An 18,268-nucleotide genomic window follows, 5' to 3' on the forward strand; every position below is an offset into this window, starting at 1 on the left:
GAAATTGGTTAGCACGTCTGAGGATCAGACTTGGAATATTGCGTCCTATTTTCATGTCCAGCGCAAGTCTAGCACAAAGTGCAATCAACTGTGAGTGGAGTTTTCTTTATTTTGGCATTTAGAAATGAGCGTTTGCGCCGTTATGGGACTAAACATAGCCGACTTGATTCCCGGCCAATTGAAGCGTCGCCCCTTATTCCTTTAAATTCCACATGGCGGAAGTGTAATAAACTCGCTTAAAGGGGAAGTCAACCATAAACATTTCTTGATAATAATATGTTATATGCAGGGTTGGGAGGGTTACTTTTAAAATGTATTAAGCAAGTTACCTGCTAAAAAAATGTAGTTAGTAACGTAATCCAAGTAACATAATATTAAAGTAATGTAACTTGATTACTTTGGATTAATTTGGATCATTAATCATGAAGACAAAATAAAAATAAATATCACTACAATATATATTCTATACAATGTGCTCTTGCTATTTGCGGGGGTGATAGGGACCCGGGCAGCCTAAAAATAGCAAAAATCCTTGTGTAATTAAAAAGCATGTAGGCTGGAGATTGATTGATTGATTGATTGATGCCCATATGCTGTTTTCCGAACTGTCACTGAAAGCAAAGATAGATAGATAGATAGATAGATAGATAGATAGATAGATAGATAGAGTCATCCAATGAGGATGGAGATGTGTGACATCAACTGCAAAATGAACTTTTATCCCAGTCACAAGTTTAGCCGTGTATATGTTGTGTATGATGTTTAAATAGTGAATTGGTGGGAGGAAGATTTGTTTGGAAGGTGTAACTCACATTATGGTTGTAGGTTAGCGGGCTAGCTAGCAAGAAGCTACAGCGCGTAGCATGCCGCTGGGCTCTCAGCTCAAACTTTCGCTTCAAGTAAGTTCCAGTGAATACTGGTTGGCATTTCCTCCTCCCGTCCGTGAAGCTTTTTCAAACTTTCCGCGTGTGGAGGACACGACTAGTCAGTTCGTTTGGCCCCACCGCCCCAACATGTAGCAACGGTCCCACTTGCGCGGGCGTGCACGCTCTCTCTCTCTCTCTCATCGTATAAATTGTAATCCCTCAAAGTAATCTCCATTTTTAATAAATGTACCTGTAATCTGATTGCATGTTTTTTCCTGTAACACTTACATTTTTTTTGTAATCTGATTACATAACGGCGGTACATGTATTTATTCCGTTACTCCCCATGCCTGGTTGCATTATGTTACATCATTAGTCTAAACATGAGATTCTTATTAATATTACATTTGTGAAATATGAGTTATGAAGCAAAATCCAGACGTTTTTATCCATCTCAGGGGGCGGCCATTTTGCCATTTGCTGTCGACTGAAGATGACATCACAGTTCACAGTGCTCAGGCACCGACCAATCACAGCTCACCTGTTTTCTGAAGCTGAGCTGCGATTGGTTGCTACCTGAGACCTGAGCAACTGTGAGGGCATTTTCAATCGACAGTAAGTGGCAAAATGGCCGCCTTCTGATATTGGTAAATACTGCTGGATTTTTCTGCTTAACTCATATTCCACTAACGCAATATTAACCAGAGTACCGTGTTTAGAATAGTGGGGCTGCATAGAACATATTATTGCCAATAATTTTTTGGGGGGTTGACTTCTCCTTTAAGTCCATGCATGAGAACGGTGTACACAAAAGACGTTTATAAGGAACTGCAAGAAGACTAGTCCAGGTCGTAACCTGCCTCTTGTCTAAAGTCAACTGAAATACACTCCAATTTGTCCACGACCGAATGAGGACATAGAAAATATACTGATGGATGTCCTCTTAATTGTGAGAACTGAGCTAAATGCTCATGATTGAGTCTTAGAGAAGCCTAGAACAGATAACCAGATGGAATGAAAAAAGTGGTGGAACAAAGTTGGTGCCATTAAGACAGGTGCCATTGACAGCATAGTTGAATGAGAGCAGTTGCACATGACAGGAAGATCCAACTAATCTTAGCATCATTAGCATACCTGAGTAGTAGGATCATACACACACAGTCACATTTACTACACGTTTGAAAAGGATTTAGTTCTGATCACACAACTAGAAAAGTGGCTGGTCCTTGGTGCCTCGCAACAGTATTACACACATTCAAGCACACACATACTGCGAGAATACAATAAAAAATATGAAAATAAAGTTATAATTTTCAGAAGGAAAAGATATAGAAGGCATAAAGTCATAATTTTGTGACAATACCATTAAGGGCAACAGCCATGATATATTCAGTTTAAAAAAAGGGGGACATTTTATGAAGTGAGCAATGAAATAGTCATTTTTTTCTGGTGAACAACAGCATATTAACATTCACTTCCAGCCATTTTCACTGAAGCAACCCCCTTTGCTCCTGGCTGTTTTACTGTATTTTGACTGATTTTGCAAGGCCCACAGAATATTGTGTTCTATTGCTATCAAAACATGGAACATACCAAAGGAATGATTAGAGTCTCTTCTTTTACCAGGAAAAATAGTTGTATCTGTTTTCATTTTGCAGCAATTAGCAAGTTTTATCATTATTCACAAACCTGTTGAAAACACTGGGGGAAACAGCTTGTTGCAACATGGCCCTAATTGATCTCTTATACCATAGGTGTCAAACGCCGGTCCTCGAGGGCCATAATCCTGCAGGTTTTGGATGTTTCCCTTCTGCAACACAGCTGATATATGATCAGCTCATTAGCAAGCTCTGCATAAGCCTGATAAGGATCCTGCTGATTGGAATCAGCTTGTGTTGGAAGAGGGAAACCTCCAAAACCAGCAGGACTGTGGCCCTCGAGGACCGTGGCCCTCGAGGACCGGAGTTTGACACCTATGTCATATACTCTGCTGCCACCTCCTGGCCATTTATTGTTATAACTACCATTGCTTTAAGCGACCTCTTCAGGTCGGAGGCTGCATCAAAGCCTTCTGTATGCTCGAGCATTACCCCCCCACACACACACACCCCCGCCCCCCCAACCCCATAAAAAAAACTTATAAATATGTTTTTGGGACCATGGCATATTTAAAGTACAATGTTTTTATACTTTTTTGGGAGCAAATGAGTTGTTTCATAATATTTTCCTGGTATCCTTCAAAGTCCTTTATACTTGTGTTGTTATAGTACCGGTACATTATTTTGTATACAGCTTTATTATTTGGCAACACTTGTATTGTTAATGAATGTCTGGTCATTTTGTTTCATAGTCCAATCCAAAGTATTGTGCCCCGCAAAAGTTAGTGATCTCACCTTTTGAAATTAATGGTTGCGTGTTGAGTTTTTTTTTATTAAGTGGACAGTAAATTTACGGAAAAATATAATACTTGTTTTTGTGAGGTGCTGTAAATGTGCTTAAATCAGTTAAGCCAGAGGGCCAGCAAATATTGCCAGTGAGCTTCAAATTTGACAGTTCATAAACTTAAAAAGAAACAACAAACAAAGGAAAGAAAAGATGTGCACGGCTCCAGCATCGACTAACAAGCGAGGAATACAAAGCCAAGGACTGACGTGAGTTCTCAAGTCTACAATGACTTGTTTTTAATTGCTCTGCAACTGAAATGAAATGTTGCAATCAGTAAGCAATTATATATTAGAGGTTGAGTTTTTGTTCTCTTGTACATGCTCTAAACGAGAAGGTCAACCGTTGACTGGGATTAAAAATTTACCAATCATATATGCATAAAAAAATATTTGTATACATTTGGATGGCAATAGTATAAGGCAACTCTGAATGCTGTGAAAAAAGATGTCAGGCATTGATTGATACTCCAGCTCGACCAGTCAGTTGAAAGCTTTTAAAAACCACACATTATAATATTACTAAAACACCACCGTAACCTACAGTGTGCGGCTTTCACCATTAAAGTATGAAGGACAAGCATAATTTTTCCAGTAAACACATTTATGATGTCGTGTTTGCTTTCTGCCACCACATGTACAGTATCTTCACATTCTCTCTCAACAAGAACAACGAATGTCGAAGGACTCTTTGACGCTGAAGGTTGCAGTGCATTCAAGTTCTTTGCTTCATGAAAAAAAATTTCAGCTGTTACATTACATTTGTCAAATCAATGGTTTTGTTCTTATGACCCTGGCACAATTTTTATGTACACAATTGAATTTCTTCACTATTCACAACTCATTTTGAATGAGTCCAGTCAGTAGCGATTCGATCATCAGAGGTTTAGGGGTGCTGAGCTCCAGGCCAGGCAAGATAAATTTAAACGTTTTGTATAGTTGAACACAATTTCATTCTCTTAGTTATGAAAGAGAAGCATTACACTTTTTGTTCATGGGCATCCAATCAATAAACTTGTCAGTAGCACCTTGGGGTTATTATGCTGCATTTGAGGATGGTCGGAAGTTGGACTTTTCCGATTTCAAACCGGGAAGTGTGTACGTGAACACCCCTTGAACTTGGAAATTCCACTTGCAAAGTCGAGAAAAAAAAAGACGGACTACAAGTGACATCACTCTACAATGGCCTTTTGGAAACACACCATCAATGGTAAAACACAATTTAATCAAGTATAAAACTAGATATCTTTCTTCATTCATAAATATTTGACATAACTTCACGTAACACAACGTACATGACAGTATGCCGCTATCTCCCTGCCTGAAATTATACGGTAAACTACTGAACTATAGAATGATTATGAAATAAGATAAAAACAATAAATCAAGCAGAATTGTAAGTTTGCTGGAGGTCAAAATTAGTTTTGAGGACCAAAAATTAAAAAAACAATTTACCACTAGCCGCCATTTTGGTTGTTTCGAACAGTTCCACGTCCGAACTGGGGGAAAACAACTCGGATATATTCGACTTCCGACCATCCTCGAATGCAGCATCAATAAGACACGCACAGGTCAGGACATAACAGCTCGCTTCTCACATTCCAATTCAAACGGAGGACAGTGTTGTCTCGGACCACCTGAAACCTTTCCTACCTTAAAAAAAATAAACAAAGGTTAGCTTGTTCCTACCTAACAACATAAAACAGTGAGCTACAATTCAATTCAGCATCCATGAGGACTGGAAATGATAATTGAGTGTCAGACTTGGTACGGTACTGAAGTGGTCGAAGTTAAGAAGGGTGGGGTGGTGGGGTTCTGTTAAAATACAGTATTGGGGTCCGATGATGCCCATTTTAGGAATTTTCATGTGGTGCGACCAAAGACAAATAACTTTGAAATTAATTTCAAATACATTTATAGAAAGTCAAGAACACGTGGGAGCAGCATTCAGGTTTGTACTGTCTCCCTCGCAACTACTGTATGTAAAAAATAAAAAATAAAGTTACATTGAGTTTTATATAGTCGCATTTGGACATCATGTGGTTGTGACCTGAAAAAAATAGATTAATCCTGTCCAACAAATATATTTTTTCATTATGATTTAACTTGTGTGGCTAGCTAGTTGTTTTGTTTAGATGGCTAATTGTTAGCTTCTTAAGTTGATTTAAGTTGAAAATATCAGAGGTGGGTGCATCAATGAATTTTGAGTGTCCGTCATTCGGCAATTGTCAACTGTCGGGACTCGGGACACCCTTCGTCATCGTCAATCTGTCAATATTTCAAGCCAAACTGTCAATCCGTCATTTGTCAAAGCAAAATGAGCGTCAAGCGCCAATGTTTCCGCCATTCGAAGTGGGCATCCGTCAATCGTCATTTGTCGATCCGTTGGCAAAATGGGACGTCCGTCATTGACGGGTTGCTGAATTTATTGATGGGTTGACAAAAAAAAACCTTCCATCAATGCTTAATTCATAAATTTTTCGAAGTTTGCCATCAATCGTCAACAAAATGGGTGTCCATCATTGACAGATTGATGGTCAATAGTGACGGAATGCCCACTTCTGGAAAATATTATGTGGTGCGACCATCATCTGGTGCGACATTGTAAAAAGCTTTCCATGATAGATGTAGTCTGTATGCTAGAGCATACAGAAGGCTTTGATGCAGCCTCTGACCTGAAGAGGTCTCTTAAAGCAATGCTAGTTATTACAAAAAAGGGCCAGCAGGTGGCAACAGAGTATGAGAGATCAACAAGGGTCACGTTGCAAAAAGCTCTTTCCCCCACTGTTTTAAACAGATTTGTGAATAATGATGAAACTATATTCTAATGCTAACTGCTGCAAAACGGAAACCGATACAAATATACTTTTTTTCCTGATGAAAGAAGAGCATCTAATCTTTCTTTTGGTAGGTTCCATGTTTTTATAGCAATAGAACACAATATTCTGTGGGCCTTGAAAAATCTGTCAAAATTCAGTAAAACAGTCGGGAGCGAAGGGGGTCGCTTAAGTGAAAATGGCTGGGAGTGAATACATTAGAAAATAAAACAAATAGTTTCTTAAATTTTAGGGGTGCTGGGATTTAATATAGGGGTGCTTAAGAACCGTACGTACTGTAGACAACTGATGAATGATTGGTTGGTTGCCTCTCACCCATAATCAGTTATAAGCTTCAGCTCACCCTAATGAAGACAAACGCTATAGAATCAGCAAAACTCTACCAACCATAATTTTTAGAGCGTTATTAAACATTTGACACAGTGCTCATTTGAGACAATCTCTGTGAGCATCCGACACGAGAAAAAGTGAGGATGATATTAGGATTCTCTTTGGTCTCATTTGGTGTGAACTTTAATCACTAGTAGACACGAGTTCACCAGAGAAATATAAAAATATGTTTGGTTTATGACACAGAGGTGACCTGGCACGTCAACAATTCCTGTGGGTTTCATTGGCCGTAGCCTCGTTGGCCTCACTGAAATTGAAATGGCACCAAAGTGCACTACGACAAAGATTTGGAGGAAAACAGATTGAAGCGTGACGCGAAGATGTGATATATGCTGTTTATGTTTGTGTACTCATGCTCATGTGTTCTGAGTCTGTAAGTGCACGTCAAAGCCATTTTGCGTGTTCACATGCATCACCGGCTTCAGTTTCAGTGCCAGAAAGGCCCCTCCTACCGCCCAGGCCCCACCCCTTCCTCTGAGTATAAAACATTGCATGCATCGTCTCCCTCATGCACTCACAACTGAAGCAAACCTCTTGGCAACGTCCTCGTCAGCACACATGGCTGCAGGTAAGTATCATAAAAATTCTTAATTTGTCTTAGTTTCAGGCTTTCAATGATTTATGTCAGCTATTCTTAAATGAGTTAGTATGCATTGGTCTGTATTTTTTGTATTTGATCTTAAGTGTCACTCTATTTGACAGTGTATATAAAGAGGTATGCTGGATCCTTGAATGTGACAATGAGTTAAAAAATAAGATTCACAAAGTGTCACTGTAGCATTCCAACTAGAGCAAATATTTAACATCATCATTTCAAATAATCCATTAACTATTAATCTCATCTAATGAATTGTTAATGATTGTCCAATGTTGTACATCACATTAACTTCCCTGGAGTTGTTGTTAGAACACATAATTCTGGTAAAAAGCTTTGAAAGGAGAGAAGAAGAGAAAAGCGAAGACAACTTGAACACATTGCACCTCATCCTTAACAACCGTTTGAATAATAAATGTGTGACAAAGGAATAATATTAGCATGAAAAGAATGACTATTTAAATCAGCTATATTGTGCCGAAAAGGAAAGACATGGCTCAATTAATGATTTTAAGAAAGATTTATGTCATATTTGATTTGATTTATATTAGATGTATACAATGTTTGGAGTGCACAAAATCTGATATTATGATTTTAAGGGTCATTTATTTCAAAGATCTGGACCCAATAAATCTGTAGCTTACAGCTATTGTTACTTAATCATATGTTAAAGATTATTTTTCGATTGATTAAGTACTTTACAAACCTATCCCTGTGTGGGGTGACATGACAAATATAGACTAATGCAAACAACATACAAACAAAATAAGAAATTTTAAGATTATTTGTTGTGCTACCTTGAGATTCTGCTCACACTGCAGTTTACATTCAGTGTGTGTGTGTGTGTGCGCGCGTGCAGCTTTATATCACATCATGCGGACCATTTTCTGTGTTTTTACTAGCATTGTGGGGACCATGTGTTCTTGTGGAGACATTTTGGTGGTCCCCATGCGTCCAAACCTCTTTATGAGGGTCAAAACTTTTAGAGTTTAGGTTTGAATTGGGTTATGTTTGAGGTTAGGGTAATGAATGGGGGTAGGCAATAATTTTTGATGGTCGGGTTAGGGTAAGGGTCTAGGAAAAATGCATTATGTCAATAAGATGTCCCCACTAGACATGTAAACCCAACATGCGTCCGTGTGTGTGTGTGCGTGTGTATGTGTGTGTAGATGTGTGTGTGTGCAATATGATGGCCTCATTGTTCTTGCACGGCATTAAGATCTTTTTCCTTTCACATCAAATTAAGTTGTGATTGTTGGCCTTATGCTCTCACCTATAGGGAGCATACATTTGTTTAAGGAGCAGACAGCTAGAAAAGTACTCGAGTATTGGAACTGTTCATCATTTTACCCTCATTTATTGACTGCAGGCATGAATGTAGTTATCTACGTGGTTGTTTTCTTGGCTGCCCTGTCCAAGGTCTCCCAGAGTCTCCCCACACAATCCCTTGTAAGTAGCACACATACACACACACACACACACACACACACACAGAAGAGCAGCGGTATTATTATGACGTATTTTGCTTTGCTTTATGTGGCAATATTATGTCTACAAGGGAAAAATCCATCCTCCAAAAATGGTTGCTTGTTAAGAGTTGCTCCATGCAGGAATAGAATGACAATGAACACACACTCTTACACACACACACCAGCAGGTGTGTTGCTTACATGATGTCTACAAGGGAAATTATTTCCGTTTATATGTGAAGAGTTAAGGTCTATGAACAAACACACCATTGTAAAAAAAAAAGAAAAAAAAGTAATATTTACTTGATTTTTTTTCACCCAGAAATTCTAAGTAAATTTTACAAGGAGAGTTTTGAAAACATCTTACCAATTTTTTTTTTAAAGAAAAAAGTTACTCAAGCGTTGAGGAACGAACTCATGACCTTCTGCTTGGTAGACAGCCACTCTACCATCTAAATCATGCCACTCTTACTGTTTGCCACAATACTGCATTACTAGTGTGTCCAAAATGAGACCAAAAACGGGAATCTTCAAGGTACAAGGATTCCGCCTGACACCATCAATATACTAACACACAGCAGGAATGCCATGGCTCAGGTAGTAGAGTAGCTGCCTCCGAATCTGGAGGTTGTGGGTTTGTTCCTCAATGCTTGAGTTTAGCTAGGATTAGCTTATTTTCTTTCTTTTTTTTAATTAACTGTTACATGTCCTCAAATCTCTCTTTGTAAAATGTAATTAGAATTTCTGAATGAAAAAAAACCCTAGATTTTTCAATATAATTTTTATTTTTTTATATATATATTTTTTTTTACAGTGTATTATGGCTTCGGATTTTTTTGTCTGCTTTTTGCACCACATTAGTCAATGTAATTTGTGTGGCCCTCGAGCAGACCAGCACAGAACAAAGGCTTGGACACACCTTGGTCAACTGCATTAAAAATGAGACAGCACACAAATCAAATATTCCCACGAATAATTTATCTATCTTATCTTCAGATGACCCTCGACAGATCTGATGGCAAGGCCGTGGTGTCGGGTGGCCCGCCGTACAACCACACGCGCCAGGCCCGCTCTGCTGGAGCGCTCCCCTCGGCGCAATTGGCCACCGACAACCAACTCCCGGAAGACGCGGCGGCTTTCAACACCTTGAGCCAGCTCCTGGTCAGACTCATCTCCAGGAAAGGTGCGTGACGATGCGCTTGGCGAGAGGATTTACGAGCGTCCCTGACATCCAATCATGCTGTGCTGCAGTCCCGCCATCTGGCATTTGCCGCCTCACTCTAGTTTGCTCTGCCTTCAACCTATTATCAGCATTGATCTTTCCGTCTGTTTTAGCTTTTTCTTTTTATCCCTTCCTTATTTTCTTCCCATTATCCCCTGTAATTTATCTTAGTTATCATGATGCTTGATTTGTTAGCCTGCTTTATAGACATTATCTAGGGCCCGATCGATTAATCGGCCGCCGTTTATAATTGGATGATTATTGGCCTTCAAGCATAGGCCAAAACAATCAGCCAATTGGGCCAAATGGCCGATTATTTTCCCCTCAAAACGTTAGAATCGATGAAAACCAAAGTTTCCGACGCTGTGAAAGTACCCTGAATGCACCATTTTACATGCGTGGCATTAGCATCAAATAACGAATATCCACACTCAAATCTTGAGAAAACTACGCAAAGGCACAAATTCTTCCCAATGTGTGAAAAACGAGTTATCTTAATAGAATTCAATCGCAAATTTCTTCTGTACTCACATTAAGTGTGTACGCCATGGATGCATGGCATCACACTGCCCCCAAGAGGCCAAAAAGCACAGGAACAGTCAGTATTTGTTTTACTGTTTTTTCAGTTGCTATTATTTTAGTTGATTCTATTCTTATTTCACTTTCTTATTGTTTTATTTTGTCATGGTCTTTTCAAGTTATATTTAATTATTTACCATTGAAATGTGCATGTAGTTTCTCCCAATCTTATCAGTGGCATTTTCGCCATAGACAGAAAATAACATGAAAACTCCACAGAAACATTAATGTATTCAAGTTTGGCGGCCTTACCGAGTGGCAACGTAAAATGGCCGCCGTTGCTTACCAAGATACGTCACAGCAAATAAACTAATTTGATTGCATGGTTGGTTCTGAACTGAGCCAAACAGTGGTCAATGGCAACCTTTCCACATTGTCAAGAAAATGGGTGTGGCTTGCCAGACTAATGACAGGGGCCCAAGAAGTTAGTGTTAAAGCAGACAATTTTATTTTGAATCGCTACTGTCACATGTGGCCAAAAAATTAAACTGAACACTCCCTTCTCACATCTGCAGACAGAGGGCGGGAAAATCAAACCTGAATCCAGTCTGTAAACTATTGGCCAAAGGTTTGCAAGAGTATCCATTGTGAAGACCTAGGGTGTGGATCTGTTAATGAGAAAATGTTTGAGTCATAAATGGTCAAGTAAAAAGGCTACTGTTAGTGTTAAGATATTTTTGGGCAAATTCTTCCATAGGGCAACTTTAAGTAGATGGTCTGACTTAATGAGGCTTCTCTCATTTATTCAGCGTAATTTATTAGCAACAAAATGGCAAAACATGGAACCAAAGCACTACTTTAATTTTGGACAGGGCTTTTGCATAAAAACAGTAAATAGGTGAGTAAGGGAGTATATATTTGGCCTTGTTTTCCCCCTCCAACCTTCCTCATGTCCCCCCCCCCCCCCCTATTTTAAGACATTTGAGCCACTAAATAGTGAACCACCAGGCAGACACTTATTTATCCCTTTTTGGGGGGTGCTTCAGCAGTGTGTGAACAATAGCAATTTAAAGTATATAGGTATATTTTTACTGTGTATTCTTTTCAACAAGCTAAAAAAAATATATACAGTATGTATATAAACCATATAGTTTAAAAATTAATATTTAAACAACAAAAATACAGTACACCCCTATTTGATTAAAAAATGGTTTGATCCACGTAAGCCCTCCGCTCCCTCCCACCCCCAGCTGTTGCGACGTTGTGTACAAGCAGAGCACGCTGATCGTCCTCCAGCGGTTCCTCCCTAGTCGAGTGAAATTATAAGTTCCTTACTTCCACCAGCATATGTGAAAGGTTTATTACTCTACCAACATATTTTTTTCATTACTCGTCTGCTTTGTGTGTGTGCTGTTGTAGTCATGCTACTTGGTAGGTAGGTAGGTAGGCCCGCTGAAGTTTGCTAAAGCTGAAGTTTCCCCCAAAGCTAGGAAACGTTGCAGGTGGTCAGAATGAAGGCTTATGCCCATCACTGTCATTTTAAAATGAAATGAGGGAAACAAGTATTAATATTAATGTCTCTATTGTGCTGCTATTGGTTATATTAACTAATGTGTGTGGCGTGCTTGCATGTGTGTATCTGCAAAGAAAGAAAGTCGCCTCATGGAGAAAGTCATGGACACAAGATTGTTTTTCAGCAAACAAAACCTCAATTTTGTAGTGTATTTTTTATTTATATATTTGTATTAAAGACAAAATGTAAAAAGGCAGAGACAAACAGAGCTAAAGTCAATTTGTTTTGTTAAAATGTTTTATATTGTGTCTGCACTTCACCAATACACAGACTTGTACATGCAATATTATTTTGCAGATTCAAGCGCATTTCTTTTCTTTCTTTTTTTATGTGAATGTTAATGTATATATTGTTTTTTCTAACATAGTACAGTACAAACAAGCAATATATAGTTAAAAAACAAACAAGTCCAAGGCCCATTTGTGTTCTCACTGTAAACTGTGGGGAGCTGGTTTACTCCAGAAACATACATACTGTCAATGCGTATCGAGAGGAGCTGTTGTATCAAAAAGAGTACCCTTCCCCATAAATTAGAGTTAGGATATATTTATATTTTACTATTATAGTCCTTTTCTCCTTTGCATAACGTTTATTAGATTTGGTTTACTCATTGACTTCCCATGCATTTTTTTGGAGCAGGAAGTACCCCAAAACCACAGCAAAGTAGCCCCCCCGCACGCTCCATGTAGCAACCAAGCACCGCTAAAACGTCTTTATAGCACCCCTAAACGTCTGATCCTAGAATCGCCTCTGCCACCAGGCTTCTCATTCTCCTTCTGTTGGTCATTGTTATTTTTCCTGTTTGACGGGCTGTGACTGTGAAGATAAATTCTTTGTGTGTTTTTACATACTTGGTCAATAAATCTGATTTCAGAATGATGTCAGAGGTGAATTTGTGAGTAAGGAATCAAGAATATGAACAATGTATTTTCAATTTCTGGCAGAGAAATGGTGGAACCCAAAGTGATCCTTTAATAGACAATCAACCGATCACACCCACATTCACACCTGTGGATACTTTAGAGTAGTGATTCACATACACTACCGTGGCACATCATTGTGACTTAATTAGTCCAAAAATTATTTATTCACTAGAAGTGATGTTCATCTATCTATGCGGGCGACATACAGTGGTAGGCAGAACTAATTAAATGGTCTTCCCTAGGTGGCAAAAGTTATGATTAACCTGGGTTCAATTAATACAACTAATCAGATTTAGATCAATTTGAAAGAATATCCTTTTTTTGACATGTTTGATTTATGCCATGAGATTTTTCAAATAAAAGTAAAAGATGTGCCTCAGCTCAATAAAGGTTATAAGAAGTAGACACGAGTCACTAGGATGTGATGTTGACGCACGTTTGTCCCGGGTTTTTCTAGGCATGCCCTACCAAAGCAGATCACCGATCGCAAGCAGAGCCAGCGGTCTCGCAGCCGAGCACAGGATAAAGGACCGAGATTACGAGGGCTGGATGGACTTTGGGAGGCGCAGCGCAGAGGCGTTATACTATTCCTAAAGGCACAGCTTACTTTCTTTCTTTGCGGAGTGCTAGTCGTCAACATTGCCAAAAAATAAAAATCACCCCCCACCATATTTGTCCTACTCACAGTGCTCAAGTAACCAAATGTGATACAATCGTACAGTTAAAACCAATTATTTACACTCTTGCATGATATGTGAATTTTTATTTGGTAATTGGATGGAAATGACACAAGATAGTGGCGAAAGATGCTAAAAAATTGGGTTACAATTAGGCCTAGTAATGAAAACGAAAACTATTTTTGGAAAAGTATTCATATGCCTGACTTTTTTTTATCTCCAATTTCCAAATCCAAATCCAAACATTTAAAACATTGGGTAGGCTATGTCTGTATTAATCATTTGGGGGAAAATATAATTATATGTGGCAGTCTTTTGCCACTAAACCATTCATCAAATAAAAGTTCATTACAAATGTTGCCAGGGTGTGAATAATTTTGTCTTAACTGTATATTCATCGGCCATTTAATTACTAAATACTGCTGCAAATCTTAAAGCTAAGATTATAAGCACTTTCTAAACTACATAAATGAAACATGAAAAACCCACAGTTTATTTGTAAAAAAAAATTCAATAGGCAGATATGATGTATATTAATATGATATTCCTATTAAAACAACTTGTCATAGTGGTCATCACTGTCTCTTAGTCCCAAATTGGTTCTTACTGTATTCATTCTCAATGTCACGTGTGACTATTTTCAGCAGTAGCTTATTCTCATTTGATTTATCTTTTTCACATCTTGAAACAGTGTAGCAGGTGTTTTATTAAATACACTGCACATAAACATGAAGAAATTTATCACATTTTAAAATCTAGATAATACTCACAAATGAAATTACAATGATCCCATGTCTAACGCTATTCAATGAGCGGAGAGCATGTTTCATTGGGGAAATTCCTGCATTTGGGGAAGTTGAGACATATTTGTTGTTTACATTTGCCTCAAATGCTTTAAGGGCGTAACTGAGACACTCCAAATAAATCCAACTTTAAACTCTCCTCGAATGCACCATAAGTCCGCCATTTTGACTTGTGACGTAATTTCGGAATTGCCAGCATTTTGGTCCTCACCCAATCACATACAAATTTCAATGAATGAAATTATTTGAATAGTTGACTTGCTCTTTTCCATTTCTCTTTATCTATCATTAGTCAATGGACAGAAGTTTGAAAAGCATAAGGCCAACATTAAACTGGTAAAATCTAAACAGAGACATGGAAGTCTAATTGCTTAACTTATTAATCAGGATTGCATTAAATCACCTGTAAGGAGTTGGGCTTCGAAGTCTGAGGGGGCCAGGTTCGAGAGTCTGTTTGCTGGCTACTGATGTTGTGGTACCCTTTAGCAAGGCACTGTCCTCATAAGTTACGCAGCACTGTTTGCTCGCCTCTTTCTCTCTGAATCCCTACTCATATGCCTGCATGTATTTGAATCAAAACCTTTATTTTACCAAGATCTTAAAAAAAAACAAAAAACATTAAGATCAAGGTCTTGTTTTAAATCGTGATAACGCATTCATAATGAACAAAAGTGTAGAGAACATAAAGTGAGCAAAACAAAAATATACTGTATAGCTGTTTGGGACACCCATGTGGATATCGATCAAACTGCAGGTATATCACATGAATTAGGCTATATCTCATCTGCTTTGATTATAATAAACAGAGCACTTTTTAAGGTGACGGTTCACTTATTATATTCTAGAGTTAATGTATGCGTTTCCTGCAGATAATAATTTTGCTTTTGAAATATTAAAACAAATCAAGCTTATTTTTATACATGTCTTTATTTCCTCATTTATAGTGTCTTCCCACCTTGGGCTGTTGATACATGACCAGTGACGTAAACCTTTATTTTCCCCCACATTCATATATTGAGCCATTTGCAACAAGAAATCATGTGACACGCACAGACAAAAAGTCAACCAACACAATGCTGAATGTTCTAAATTCACATAATATAGCAACCATGAAAAGCCATATCAGCATAATTTGTAAATTAAAATAACAACAAAGACTCATTAGAATTACATTAACACAGAAAGTGGCTGAAGATTTCACATCTTCATTTAGCATCACATTACACTAAACAGGTCCAGGGACAGCTGTTTGCCTTAACTTTGTATTACTGATAATTACGCTATACTGTGGAGGGCTAAACTAAGCTGAGTAAGTGGCTGGCCATGGTTTTAGGATAGGAATGTAAAAACGCAGCTCCTTCATCAAGTTATTTTTTTTAAAGGTAAAAACTGCAAATCTTAAAGTGCTACAGAAATATGAAAACGGAGGAAATAGACATTCATCCAGTTTCCTAACCGCTTATCCTCACAAGGGTAATTCCTCAATTGATCAAATATTCGTAAGCCTGAGAGACTTGCCTGAAAAGCCTGAAATAAAAACTAAAACACATTCATTGTGACATAGACAATGAAATAAAACTGTTCTCAAAAAGACATTTTGGCACAAATGACTCAGGCTTGTTCCAACATTAAACGGCCCTTCCTCTATGAATTGTGACATTTTATTGCACTTCAAATGTCTATTGGCTGTTATGTTAGTGATGGCATGTACCAAAACAACACTTTAATAAAAGATTTAAAAAATAAAAGAAAAATACAGCTCAGCACGCTGCATTCAGGACATGATGGCTTAGACTACGATAAAGGATAATATCCTCTATCATAGTCTAATCATACTCAGGATATTGCTTGTGTCTTATAAGAGCAAAGACACGGCTCAAACACGGGTCCCAATTAGCAATGTTGACACATTTAATTTAAAAGTGCACCCGCACAGACTTGACCAACACCCAGTCTCATGTAAAAAGTCGACTTTTCAATTTGTAAATATGAGTCATCTAGACAATATTTAAAGAAATTACATTTTTTTATTCTTATGAACATAATTCTCTACATGTGCGGTACAAAAAAAAATGCATGCGTGTGACAGGTATACAGTACTTCACTGCCATGCCTGTGCTACAAACTACAATCTTTGGTTGCTAAAATAGAACAAGAAATGAAGACTTTCTCTGTACCAGAAGTGAAGTGTCAAAACACGGTCAATAAAGCTACGCGTGTTTAAGTGCAGGTGTTTGTCAATGCGAACGTGGTCTCACCTGTATGAGGTCATTAAAACAGTAAGCCTTCTTTAATGGCTTGAAGATAGCGGGGTTTTGTGTCCTATATACACACATACATACAGCTTTGACTAATTGCATGACCAATTAAAAAACTATGGACTTATTCATGTTGACGACCATTTGCCAGCAATTTAATGGCATGCGGATGTTTGCATCAGTGGAAATGTCCCATGGCCTCCGCAGCCTTCACTCTTACCACAGGGTCTGGATCTTGGAGCAGCATCACAAGGCCTGATGATTAACATACATACAGATACATACGCACATTCAAGATAAATATTTCGGTACAGTGAAGCAACAACATATTGTATTCTATTTCAAATATGCCAAAGTTGGTTGACCTTTAGTAATGGTGCCCATGTTGAGGTGAGAGTAATGCTCCTCTGGAAGATTCCCCAGCAGAAACCCTGATAAACGCACACATTTGAGCAGCTCCCTCAAAAACGTTAAAACAAGAGAATGTTGACGATTGATCAGCGACTGGACGACTCATCCATACCTATGAACATTGCAGCTCCTGCTCGGACTTCAGACCAGTTGCTCTTGAAGAACTGGAGTACGGAGATATGGTAGAAGTTCAGCATGCCTGGAAAGTCTTGGATCTACAAAAATACCAAACATATTTTCATGATCGATTCTCATTATTTAAAACTTGATTGTAAACAATGCTCCCAAACTAAATCTGGAAAGCCCTTCCGAATCATAATCACAATAACATATGTGGAAATGCGTCAGTGTAAGAACTCCCACATAATACTTCCGATTTACACCGTTCAAATTTCAACTTGCTTCAAAATTCACGCCTCCCGGGGTATATATATTGTCTGATTTTACATTACTTACTGTATTCACACAATTTAACGTTAAATATCAACTTTTCTCCTTTCATTTTCAATGGGACTGACATTGACATTTTGATAAGTCCCACTTTCCACGCCCACATTATACAACTTATAATCATTACCAGGTCTGATACTGCTGAGTGGCGCAGTTGGTAAAGTGCATTGTCCAGTAACAAGGAGGTCACGGGTTCAAATCCCAAGTTCGACTGTACATTGCAAATATGTCCATGACCATTATGCTAAGTGATACACAGTGTGATATTCGCTGAAATTATTAAATGCATGCAAGCTTTCAGCATTAGATGACACTTTCAAAATAAATACACCATTAGCAATGATTTCAAACAAGTCACGTTAGATCAGTGGTTAGAGCAAGTGCCTGCCACCACAGAGTACATGGGTTCTTCAAATCCCGCTTGGACCACATTTGAGTACTTTAGTAATTTATCTTTCAATTTACTCCATAACCCACATGCATTCAAATCTTCGCTTTCAGCTTTTCAGCATTCACACACAATTTCTGCAGAAATTGCACACTGTCTTGTTCTCTATTGTGTTTGTCCTTATGTGAATCTCGTGAATGTTCACGTCTTTAGTGCCAGTGAAATCTTGTCTGTCTGTCTCACCAGATACTTGGTGAGATCATTGGTGAACTCCCCATAGTGCAAGCTCTTGTCCTCATAGAGGTGGTTCTGAAACATGGCTGTGATCTGCTCCGAGCCCACCATTGGAGCGCACACGCGCATCGCATACTTACATGCCTGCAAACAGATAAGAGCACATCTGAAGAAACAATCGTACCGACATCTCGATTGCAGGTTTGTGTTAG

The 18,268-nt window shown here is 38.4% G+C and overlaps 2 protein-coding genes across 4 annotated transcripts in view; one reads left to right on the forward strand and one right to left on the reverse strand.

Annotated features, from left to right (window-relative positions):
- The first annotated feature begins 6,312 nt into the window (after nucleotides 1–6,312).
- Nucleotides 6,313–14,087, forward strand: LOC144058413 (cholecystokinin-like). The gene is made up of 4 exons (XM_077576856.1): nucleotides 6,313–7,102; nucleotides 8,499–8,578; nucleotides 9,595–9,781; nucleotides 13,293–14,087. The coding sequence occupies exons 1-4, from the start codon at nucleotides 7,027–7,029 to the stop codon at nucleotides 13,427–13,429; spliced, it is 480 nt and encodes a 159-aa protein (XP_077432982.1). The 5' UTR covers nucleotides 6,313–7,026; the 3' UTR covers nucleotides 13,430–14,087.
- Nucleotides 14,088–16,322: 2,235 nt separating this feature from the next.
- Nucleotides 16,323–18,268, reverse strand: part of mroh1 (maestro heat-like repeat family member 1) — a 34,495-nt gene continuing 32,549 nt past the window's right edge. For all 3 annotated transcript variants that reach the window (XM_077576853.1, XM_077576852.1, XM_077576854.1), the window contains 4 exons: nucleotides 18,066–18,200; nucleotides 17,097–17,199; nucleotides 16,939–17,004; nucleotides 16,323–16,828 (listed from right to left, as the gene is read on the reverse strand). In XM_077576853.1, the coding sequence (XP_077432979.1) occupies nucleotides 16,752–16,828; nucleotides 16,939–17,004; nucleotides 17,097–17,199; nucleotides 18,066–18,200 (381 nt within the window). In that variant the 3' untranslated portion in view covers nucleotides 16,323–16,751. The remainder of the gene's footprint in view (nucleotides 16,829–16,938; nucleotides 17,005–17,096; nucleotides 17,200–18,065; nucleotides 18,201–18,268) is intronic.

Source organism: Vanacampus margaritifer, chromosome 9 (assembly GCF_051991255.1).
Source record: "Vanacampus margaritifer isolate UIUO_Vmar chromosome 9, RoL_Vmar_1.0, whole genome shotgun sequence".
In the NCBI taxonomy this organism is placed as follows: domain Eukaryota; kingdom Metazoa; phylum Chordata; class Actinopteri; order Syngnathiformes; family Syngnathidae; genus Vanacampus; species Vanacampus margaritifer.